General features: G+C 39.0%; 1 protein-coding gene across 1 annotated transcript; it reads right to left on the reverse strand.

Moving 5' to 3' along the window:
* Positions 1–3,470: 3,470 nt before the first annotated feature.
* LOC140938371 (tyrosinase-like) lies at positions 3,471–11,680 on the reverse strand. The gene is made up of 5 exons (XM_073387858.1): positions 11,669–11,680; positions 11,252–11,293; positions 6,958–7,361; positions 5,188–6,143; positions 3,471–3,805 (listed from the first exon to the last, which is right to left on the reverse strand). The coding sequence occupies exons 1-5, from the start codon at positions 11,678–11,680 to the stop codon at positions 3,471–3,473; spliced, it is 1,749 nt and encodes a 582-aa protein (XP_073243959.1).

Consider the following 11,680-nt stretch of genomic DNA (forward strand, 5'->3'; position numbering starts at 1 on the left):
GATGGGACTGAAATTTCCAGCATTGACAATCCTGCTGTGAAAATGCACCATAATAAGGAGCCAAAGCCAGTTGAGGAGTCAGAAGAATGTAAGTTACTATGGGGTTTTCCTATTCAAACTGACCACAAAATCGACCAGAAAAGAACAGACATCGTAGTTGTAACAAGAAGGAAAGGAGCTGCACTATAACTGATATCGCTTTCCCATTTGACCATCGAGTCAAAAGAAAAAGACGGGTGAAGCCTCTGTGGAACTGTAAGCTCATTTTATGCCTGAAGAGCGGGTATTTTGTTGAGCAGCCCGGTTGGGTACTCCTCCTGCAAAGATGTTGTGCTTGTACCAATCGTCCTTGGTTCCCTCGGAACAGTCAGCAAGAGATTCCATCAGTATTTAAAAGAAAGCAGGACTTGACTAAAGTATGCAGCCATAAAAATCCTGTTTACTGGGAAAATCCTTGCTGTTTTTTTAAAAGAAAGGTAATGGACACCTAAGGCGACGGGAAGTCACATGATACCAGGGAATGACCTGGTTGGAAGACCAAGAAAACCGTGCGAATGATACTACTACTACTACTACTACTACTACTACTACTACTACTACTACTACTACTACTACTACTACTACTACTACTACTACTACTACTACTACTACTACTACTACTACTACTACTACTACTACTACTACTACTACTACTACTACTAATAATAATAATCAATAATAATTATTACAACTATTATCATCATCATTATTTTTTTTCTTGTGAGAACCTTGTCCTAGTCGTAAATCTAAATGTTCTTTTATTCATAATCACATCAATTTATCATCGTCAAACAGGATCGACATTAAAACTGCTGTTGTGTCACTTGATTTCTCCTCATTGGTGTATTTTTGTGTCCGAGCGAAGGTAAAAAACCCTGTTAATTGTAAGGCAGAACCAAAGCCCGGTTTGACGCCAGCAAAAGCTCACAACTCTGTATCCTTTGATTAGACATATCATTTTTCTCACATGTGAAAAAACATCGCAAAAACATTCAGTGGTCAGCCATTCTCATTTTTTTTTTGTTATTTATCGTATATTTGGCGATCGATAAGTCAGCCAAAAACACTTCGAAGAAGAAGTAAGCAAGTGCTTTTCTAATTGCAATATTGGGCGATTAAATTCGTCCTCTTCTATCAACCTATTAGCGTTTAAAGTTTTTAAAGTCAGTTTAGGTCACTCGTTCCATTAGTTACTAACTGTGGGGTGACGATGCTAGTTGCTTTAACAAAAAGGACGATCTCAACTGAACCTGTTTACCTTCAGCCAATATAATTGTTACCCACGACTTGCGACATTAGGCCTTACCCTCTTGGGATATATCTAAACCGAGGAAAGAGGAACGGGAAGGAGAAACGTGAAACGGGAGACGAGCACAAAGAATGGGAAAATGAAAAATGGGAACAAAACATATTTAATTCCCAGCCCTATTAGTTAATTCATTTTTTCCGTCTTATTAACACCTCTCCTTCGTGTCTAGCTCATTTTCCTGAAATTCATGTGATCATGGCAATGATTAAAATAAGGTAAGTTATCAACTGGGTGTCGTAAATTAAAACACATTATTTTTCATTCAAAATATTTCCCCGATTCTGATTGGCTAAAAGCACACGCATAATTCACCATAACCAGTTGCTGATGACCAAATTTGGAAGAATTTTGTGTTAAACGAGGAAATTACGTCAAAAATGCAGCGTTTTTGCAGGTTAATGTACCGTTAACCGAGAAGACCTGGGGACGAGGTTGAGTTGTTTTGGTTGTGGAAACAAAAATGGCGGACACTTCACTCGTTTCAAGAGTAAGAACTAGGCGAAATAATAGCTAAAAACATGGCAAGAACAGCAAGAAGACAACTCGATGGGCGACATCTGCGATTTGAAGAATATTTGCGGAGCTGAACGACCCTAAACGTTCACTCTCGAAGATGAATTTAACATCGATGGATCGATGGAGGTAAGCATGTTTTAGCTATGTTTTTAAACTAGGAATTACTTTGAATGAATAATAAAACAACTCTTGAATTCGGCTTTCGTATCATATGAAGAATTATGGAGATCTCGGAGGGTGTTATCCGCCTCGGCCTACGGCCTCGACGGATAACACCCTCCTCGATCTCCATGGAAAATTATTCATAAGATACTCAGCCTCATTCATTAATTGTTAATTAATACATGAAAGATGGATTCATTTTCAACATATGAGTAAAGCCGTTGCTTTGCCCCGGTTGGTATTTCTTTCATTACCAAAAAAAATAGCGCACATCAGAAGAAGATCAGCGCAGTCATATATGCAACTTAAGAAGCGAAAAGAAAGTCTAAAAATAATAATAATGAAAAAGGAATAAAAAATAACTTGCCATAATGCATGTTTACGTCAGAAATACAAATTTTGGTCATTTTTTATCCCCAATCCGGCCTCGTTTTGAATTCGTAAATTTGCAATGTTTTACAGAAATCATTTCCAGAGAGTTGAAAAGAATACCCAGGCACAAAGATTGTTCACCGGGGGGTGGGGAGGGGGGGGGGGGGGTACTGCCATATATGTGCCGCTGTGAAGGGTATGATTTTCAAGCAGTTTACACTGGGATAAGGTATATAAATCAGAGAGTTTGGGTTTAGAAGAGGGTATCATTTTCCATTTAAACTGATCAATTCGCTGAAGATTTTAGTCTAGACTAGGGAAACCGGGAATTGCCACTCAAGAATATAAAAAAATCAAATCGGTTTTGTTTTGGCTGGACTGTGCTAGTGACCTCAGTTGTTTCTGGAAAGCTTCTAATTTAGGACAGGGAGGGATTTGGGGAGTTTACTCTAGTATAGGGTAGCAAAATTCACTTGAACTAGCTCTGGTATAGGGAAGGGTTCCAGGGTCCCAGCGGCACATCCCCACCCAAAAAGTCCTAAAGTACCTCCCGGGGATTGTTGTCACTGTGAAGAATGTTGTTCCCAATTAAATGAGGCTTGGTGATAAAATGTACCTCGTCTGCGGATGTAAACAAACATAAACAAGGTGAGCTTGTTCATGACCTTCATGATATCAGAGGAGGTGTTAACTTTACAAGTTCTTAATAAACGAAACATCGTCAAACGAAAACTCATAGTTTGCGTACATACAATGTAACTGCGATCATTTTCACGCGTTAAACATTTCTGCGGATGTACAGATATACGAATTCCCATATATTCACTCTTATGAATGAAAATTTTTACTCTAAAAAAATTAAGACAGATCAATAAGATCTTGACTTTGAGGTTAACTTGTTTCACCGATGCTAACAGCTGCGAGCCAGCACGATTGCTTTTGATGAGAAAGTGGCGAATCACACGAGCGCTATTAAATACGTAACTAAATTAAATTGAATTAAATACACACCTAACGCGAACCACTATTCGAGATTCAATCGAAATCACTAAATCACTCTGATATTCAGTTCCTAAATCAGTAGCGGATCTTCCATTCGGTCATTGTCACCGTCATCGTGGTCACCAGTAGTACCAGCAGTTGACTGCTCTGAAGTTTGCAGCTCTGAAGTTTGAAGCTCACGGTATTCACATGTTGTAACCGGAGAAGAGACCGGTCTCCTTGATTTATAAAAATAGACTTGCACTGCAACTAGCAAAAAGAAAAGTAGAGGCACTGCAACAGATAGACCAATGATAATTGCATAATTTGACTGCAAAATTGCTGATGGAGATGGACACGGAGAAGTAGAGTTGGAACCACTTACAGGACAAAAACCAGGAGGGAACCCTTCACCAGGAGGTGGTCCTGGAATAAATATCAAACGTAAGCAAAATTAATTGCTAACTCCTTCTTTTCAGCGGCATACTTAACCCTTTTTTATATTAATATTTTACTCAATGATTGGCTTTAGAACGTTGGGAGAGGTATCTGCTATAACCTCGCCCCATGCAATAGCTAGGTAGCAAGCGTCCCAAGAATTCAAGAAAAACTACTTAAAATTTTGTGAAAAAAATTTGCCAAAAATCATGTCAAAAAGTTCAGACGAAAATTTATACGCTTTTTAACAAACATAACAATTTTTTTCAGAGAATAAGAAGTTTAAGTTATTAAATCTTTTATTAAATAATTAGTGTGATTTGAATTAACGTTAAACAGTGCAATACACCACAAAAGTGTTCGAAATACGCACCAGGGTTTTGAGTTGAAAACTGGAGTTAACAATATATCCCTACAAATAGTACTGACATATTAATCAATCATCGTATTCGGCTTTTTATAGTGATCTGTAGAATTATGCAGAACTCAGAGGCTGTTATCGACCCTCTTGCGTTGTTCTTTGGCCTCATTATTTGGGGCGGGTCAAAGCTTGAAGTGAATTGACCGAGAGGGACTGGGCAAGAACCTCTCAGATCTGCCTAATTCTTCAGGTCATGATCGCACTCAGCCTCATTCAATTATTACTATTTCTAGTAACAACCAAAGGTTACGGAGTGTAGTATTGGCGACAACGATCAAAGGTCAAAACGCTTGAGCTCCAACGCTGTGCTTTACATAAGTTCCACGTGACAGATGGTCAAAACGCGCTTGATCAGATTACGAATGATGGAGGTTCCAAACGCGCGTGATGAGATTGCGTTATGTGCGTTTCATTCATTCTTAGTATAAGTCCAAACGAATGCTGGCTACATACGACATGCGACGCATGCGTAATAACAACCTGGAGATTAGGATTGCGTGCTTCTCTTGTCGCCCGCTATCATCATCATCATCATCATCATCATCATCATCATCATCTTTCTCGTTATTTTTATCAATATCATTATTATTATGTATATACTCTCAGTATTCAACTGGTAACCAGTTCCCGGTGAAAGTCACATCCTGCAAGCTTAGCTCGAGAACCCGTCGAAGGAGTCGTGCTGTTCCTGATAAAGCAGTCTTTTGAATCTTGCCAACTAATTCTTTCAGGATTGTCCCAAGTGCCCCGACAACAATAGGCACAGCTCTTATTTTGACCTTCTAAAGTTTTCCCAATTGTAATTATTATTATTATTTATTTATTTCATTGTGTCAATTTTCTGTTAGCTCACAAAACAGAAACAACTCTCTTTGCAGAAACTGTGATTTCAAGCTGTCAAGTATTCTCCATTTACTTTTTAGAGTATACGAACCTATTTCATCGATACCTTCGTAGCTATATCCAAACTCTTGCGATCTCTTGAACATCTGTTCGTGGGTGTACACAGGGAACATCGGTATAATTACACCGCCTTTGTTGTGACCAAGTGGGGCATCGTAGGGTGAAAGGACAGTAGCATTCTGCTTATAAGTTTGAAGCCATTTCTCAAAGATCAGATCAATGAACGAGTGATGAAGGTAGAAGATGGGGTCATTAGCTGCTGAAGGAACATCACCCATGTCACCTCCCATATATATATGAACTTGGTTATGAAGGGTGTGAACGTTTGGCAATCGATATCCAGTCTTGCTACTTGCAAAGCCCTCCAAAATGTTCCTAAAACTGCAGCTCGTCTCTGCGCTGTGAGGTGGGATGTCGAACGTTTCAAACTTCAGGGCAAAATTAACATCTTCTAAAGTTGGAAAGGTAGTAGCGAACCCCCTATCTTCTAGACCTTTTTTTTCTTTGGAATTCAAACGCCCCAGCCATGATTTTTCATCAGAAGAGTTGCACATCCGAGTCATACCTCGGGTTTGCTCTTCGGTGCAAATGACACTCCAAGACGTAAAATATTTTCCTGTTACTCTGCCTGTGGTCACATTGGTGACGCCAAAATGCTTTTCAGTACAAATTGTGCAGGTTTCTTTATTTTCAGTCCATTTCCAATAAGGCACAGTAAAGCTTTCGTCATGGGTCATTTTTTGAAGGCTTCTGTCGTAGAACAACAAGTACAATCGATGCCAAGTGAGGATCCCTTGCCCTCCGTGGGCAACGTCAATTCCAGACTGGGTACCGCGTTCATCTGGAATAAAAGTGTACCTTGTTGAGTAGTAGTGCATCCAAACAAACAAGTTATGAACCGTGATGTTGGAGAAAAGTCCTGTAGGGTCTCCCCCGTGGTCACTTTCATTCCGTATTTCATCGTACGCAGCCGTCGTCACCATATAATCGCTGATAGCAAACCTGCGGAAAACAAGCTTATTTATTGTGCGAAGAGAAAAAGACAATATATCAAACTATTTTAATGGCGTGGGCGAAGTAGATACATGAATTACATAATAATTGGAGATTATATTCCTTGCATTGAACCCTTTGAAGCACTGCGTAACTACAGTTGTAGCCGTACAATAACGTTATCTTTAGCATTACCGAAAGTTTTGCATTTTCGGATACTCCCTTTGAACATCCTGATAGCCCTTTATTCTTTCAGTTCAGTTCAGTTATTCATTCTTTGTAATTATTATTCATCACTGTTCATTTAATATGTACCCCCCACCAGGCGCTTACTATATTTGAAAGATACGAGCAATATACCATGAGACAATGGTATAATGCCCCAATATACAATCGCAACTTCATTTTTTCGTGATGGTGCGGCAGCCTAGCTGTTTTGGTTTAGGAACTAATGATGAAAGAGTTCACGGCTTACCGAAGACGATATAGGCGAATTTCTCTCTAAACAGAACGGAAGAACACATTCCATAAGGTTATTAGCACTGGATAACACTTGTAACATGTATAACGTTACAACTATTTTTTCCTATTTTCTGTGTTCGCCATAACTGTGACTTGCGTTTCTCTGTAACGTCGCTCATGGTCACTGCCTGTAACTATTCCCCCTTCTTATATTTTTAATTTCAGTCATCTGCGTCTTTTTTAAGTACCTTTCCTATTGTACTTGGCCAAGCAAAAGGATAAAATAAAATAGAGTTCTACTTCCAATTGCAAAAGTCAGTTATGGGCTCTCTTTATTCGTTAACTCAGTTCTGATTCATACCTCGACATGTTGACGTATCGCATATAGCGGTCTTTCTCCTCGTCTGACATTGTCTGGAAATTTTTTCGCTTCAAGATTGTCTTTTGGTCACAATTTGTGCCATGATAGCCGAATTCACAGTCACCGCAGTCGTAACCACCAAAGTTCGCATTGCATTTGCACACTCTGGTATAAAGAGGGTTAGGCCATAAACTACGGTCGTCCTCCTTTTGGAACTCTTTGAAATGGCTGTACGTCACGTTCCATCTACGAACCGTGAATTCATGACATTTTCCTCTGTTTCCATCGCTACCACAAGGGGCGGTGAAGCCTTGTGGTACAGGACAACATTCTCTGTTTTTCAGACTTGAACGATTTATACATGCCAAGGGGAAACTGCCCTTGTGCAGACGGAGGTGCAACAGCTGGAATCAGGAGGATTGTTATGAGCAAAAACATGCTGATTTGCTAAAAGGTGAAAAAAAAAAAAAGAAGAAAATTGAGTGATCATTAATTTTATTAGTTCTCATGTTCGGAGGGGCTAGCTAATAACCGGAACAAGCAAAAAAGCGTTTCAAAACAAGCTACCTAGTGATACTGATCGAAATACTTTTTGAATTCACTCTTTTTGCTCCAATACAAGCTAAAGGTTTTTTTTTTTAAACCGGGTGTAAATTTTTTACACGTAGATGGGTCTTGAACAGGGGAGCCTTATAAGTGGGGGAGGGGGAAGGGGAGTCATAAGCGGAAGTTTATGTTGTTGCACGGTGATGTGCTGATGCGGTATTGTGTGAGATAAAAATAATAAGCGATTATCAAGTGAAATGCATATCATGATCATGAGCTTTTCGAACAGGTCAGAATTATGGTCCTGATATATTGCCTAGTATCCGGAAGAGTCAGCTCGGTTGCGTTAAATTTTTAAGGCCTTCTTTCTTGCCGTACTTTAGTAGATATTAAGAACGACTCAGTAAACAAAACCAGGAAGCTGAGAGACTACCTTTACTTCATGGCCTGCAAATTTTAGGGAGAGTTGAGTTTCAAGTTTATTTCTCCATCTTTTTTTTATTATTTTTGAATAATCAACCAACTTATTTAAAAGGTTACCAGCATTAATGATAATTTGCTAACCTAAGATCAGGCTCAATTTTCGTTTCGCGTTGCAATAATGAGGACGGCTAAAATTGGGCCTGATCTCAGGTTAATACTTTGCGGGCGAGTTCAACATGGGCGCCACTCTCTGATATTAGAAATTCCCGGTTTCGGGCTTATAATAGTTTAATCGGTTGTTCCATCGCCGTGTTTGCAAATTAATAAAATAATAGCTCTGATTTATAAATAGTTGGCATTGTATGCAAATATTCTGTTTGTCTCAGCATTCGAGTTAAATTGTCATGTGATGAGCGAGAAAACCCGGGGAACGAAGATGAAATGACGCCTGCGAAGCGATTGAAGCGAGATCGTTCATCCTCCGAGGAAATTAACGAACGAGAGAATGAAGACGTTCGAATTCAGGGGAAAATCTAATATTGAATTTGTTGACACCCTTTTTCATCAAGTGATGATAATAGATATCGCAAGTTTAACAGAAAATAGTTGTAGTCTCCAAAAGAAGCGTGTGGGTTCTTTCAAGCCCTCTTGTTTGTTTATTTTTTGTTTTCACTTTTGTGTAATCATGATTGTTTTGTTTTGATCTAACGGTTAACACCATCCTCAAATAAAGTACGGATAAATCAAATATTGACCAGTATATTTTGTACATCTCCCATTTGGTGATCGCCTTGGTCATTTTTTTTCCATACGGAACGCTACATATTTTCCTTCCTGATAGTTTCTGTAAAAATTTGCTTTCGACTTTTCTCGAATAGTTCGTTCAAGTTCCAAAGTCAGCTCCAAACATTAGCGCTAAACACAAGAAAAGATTTCCGTTTCTGGCCTAGTGAAATATTTACCAGCAGTAGAATGAAGAGTAAGAAGATGCAATGTGTTCTAATTGCGTTCGAGGTACGAGAACGCAACCCCTAATTTGTGTTGGGTGTTCTGTGCATTATTGGGTGACCTGTGCAATTAATAAGGGAAGTTTTTTTGAGATTTCATTTTCGTTCGTCGTCGACACACAATTGCCTCGTTTTGAGGCGCCTGCTTAAGTTTTGCCTCACTTTGACGCGCTAACTCATGTGGTGATTCTTGCATGTGTCCTCAGCGTTCATCTTTCAAAGGTTTGCTAAGGTCTGATATTCTTAGTAAAGCTTTCATCTTTTAAAAAGTTTGCTGAATCTTCGTAAAGCGTACATTGATCTGTGATTGCTGAATCGTCCAAAGCGTTCATCTTTCAGGAGTTTGCTGTTAAATTTTACTTTGGATTAAGCCTTCATATTTGTCAGCATGGTTCGTCACTGTCTTTGGAAAATGTCTGCGACTACTGGTGCATGCATCAAACCGGGTTTAGTTCGGCGGCCGTTATGCCACAAAGTAAATTTACCGAGTTGTGTAGCTCGGCGGCCGTTATGCCACAAAGTAAATTTACCGAGTTGTGTAGCTCGGCGGCCGTTATGCCACAAAGTAAATTTAGGAGTTGTGTAGCTCGGCAGCCGTTGTGCCACAAAGTAAATCTACCGAGATGTGAAGCTCGGCGGCGCCATTTGACCATGACTTGTGATATTTTCGGCATCGGACAAACGAGCACTTTAACTCTATGTTATTTATTAGGAAAAACTTATAAATCAGCCCGCAGTAGCGTCACTCTCGTGACACTGAAATCAACACGCTCGACCAAATTACTGGAAAAGTTATTGACGTGAGCCGCACACACGTTCCATTGAAGGCTTTGATATGGTTAGTGCGAAGTTTGAATTCAGATGTGAAAGCTTTTAAACCAGTAAATTCAATGTAATTCATTTTGTCAACAAGTTGATGATTGGATGCTGTTAAAAATAACAGAGGAAATTATCCGAAGAAATGTTTTTGAAGAAAAAAAAAGAGTCCCGGGTTAAGAACTAATCGGCCTTTGAGAAACTGCGCCCTGTAACTCGCGCCAGTAAAACAAAATGTCCCATTTACACGTCCGACGCTGGCCAATGTCTCCTCCGATTAAAAGCACTTGACACCGAACCATACGATATCTTTTGAAAACGTTCTTAAAATGATACACAGTTTAAATAGAGGTTTCGCTGTACGCAACCCTTACGTTCAGAATATGCCATAATCATATTTATCTACATCTCAACCACCCTTCCGCCTCAACAAACATATCGAACGCACTCTCCTAAGCTCCGATTACTCCTAGTTTATAAGACTAAGAGAGTTTTTGTGGCCTAAGGTTTGGTCGCTCTGGACATCACATGAGACTGCTTCAAAATATACAGAGTGCAGTGGAAGGGTGTTAGACGAGAGAAACAATGCAAAAGCACTTTGATCGCTCTTTCTTTTTTTTTGGAAGAAACTGTGCGCAAAGCTCATCAGCGGGTGATATTCAGATTTATATTACTGACTCAAATACTGTAGCTTCCATGCCATGGAAAAGGACATATTAGTAAAGCTAGTTTATAAGTGTGACAAACACGAGACGGCCATTTGCGTTCAGGTAGTAATTAACTGGATCTGGTGAAGGAAAAAGTTTCCCCACTAAACTAGAGATAACATTCAAATGGAAAACGACAATATTCTTGACTCTTTTTCATTTGTGAGTTGAACTGGTCGCGTCGTAGCGGTGGATTTTACCGTGAACCGTTACTTACTGTGATCAGCCAAAAATTAATAACGTAATGTCCCCCACCTTTTCAATTGTAAATCCGCCAATGGAATCTTTTCTGTTTCCAGCACCGAACTAGACTAAAGTAATACGAACTCAGTGCTCAGCGAAAACAGCTAAACGCGTGTGTATAACCTCTAAAATTGCTCAAATCAATTGATTTACTGGACCAAAGGTAAGAACTTAAATAAGCAAAAGGAAGGAAGTAGCTGTCATTCAGTAATTTATCTTAAAGTATTTTTTTCTTTTATGAGTAAGTGCGCAAAAAAAATTCTTGAAATGTCCATTTGGTCGCACCCCTATTCCGTACTTCAACTTCCCTTAAAAACAAAATTGTGGAAAATGGTGGCCTAAATTGCAAAGTCTTGAGTGATATTCTCTGTTAATAAACAAGTATCCCTGATACCTAGAGCTAAGACAATTGACCATCAAGGCATCAATATCATTAATAATAATAATAATAATAATAATAATAATAATAACATCAGAAGACGCAAAAGAAAACGGAGATGGTTTTATCGCTTCAATGACTTTGATTCTCAGATCAATGGGAAAAACTAATACCAACTCAACGCCAGAAATTCTCAAGTCCTCGTCATTTATGATCTAAGAATATGCACATCAAGCAAAGTAAATAGTGAATAAAGAACGTAACGGGTGAAACTGATCTTTGTACTTCAAAAACGGATGTTAATTCTACGGGAAATAAATTTATTTTTAATTAATGCGTATGCTTCGGAACTACACAAGGAAAAACATCTATCATTAAAAACAACTCTTCTTATTGCGCGTGCATTCAGTGTCTCAGAGTGTGATTTTTATACCCGGCAACACACACAAGGATCCCATTTAGCCAGGCATAGAACTGAATTTAAAAAGAACCCCTGTGTAAAGGAAAAATACCATCTATACGTTTTAGTGCCCGTCACTGAATTACAGTGATTGAGTCTCAAAAACCTTTTTTTTTCTTTGTTAACTTACCTGTCTAAACAT

The sequence above is a fragment of the Porites lutea genome, chromosome 5 (genome assembly GCF_958299795.1).
Source record: "Porites lutea chromosome 5, jaPorLute2.1, whole genome shotgun sequence".
Classification (NCBI taxonomy): domain Eukaryota; kingdom Metazoa; phylum Cnidaria; class Anthozoa; order Scleractinia; family Poritidae; genus Porites; species Porites lutea.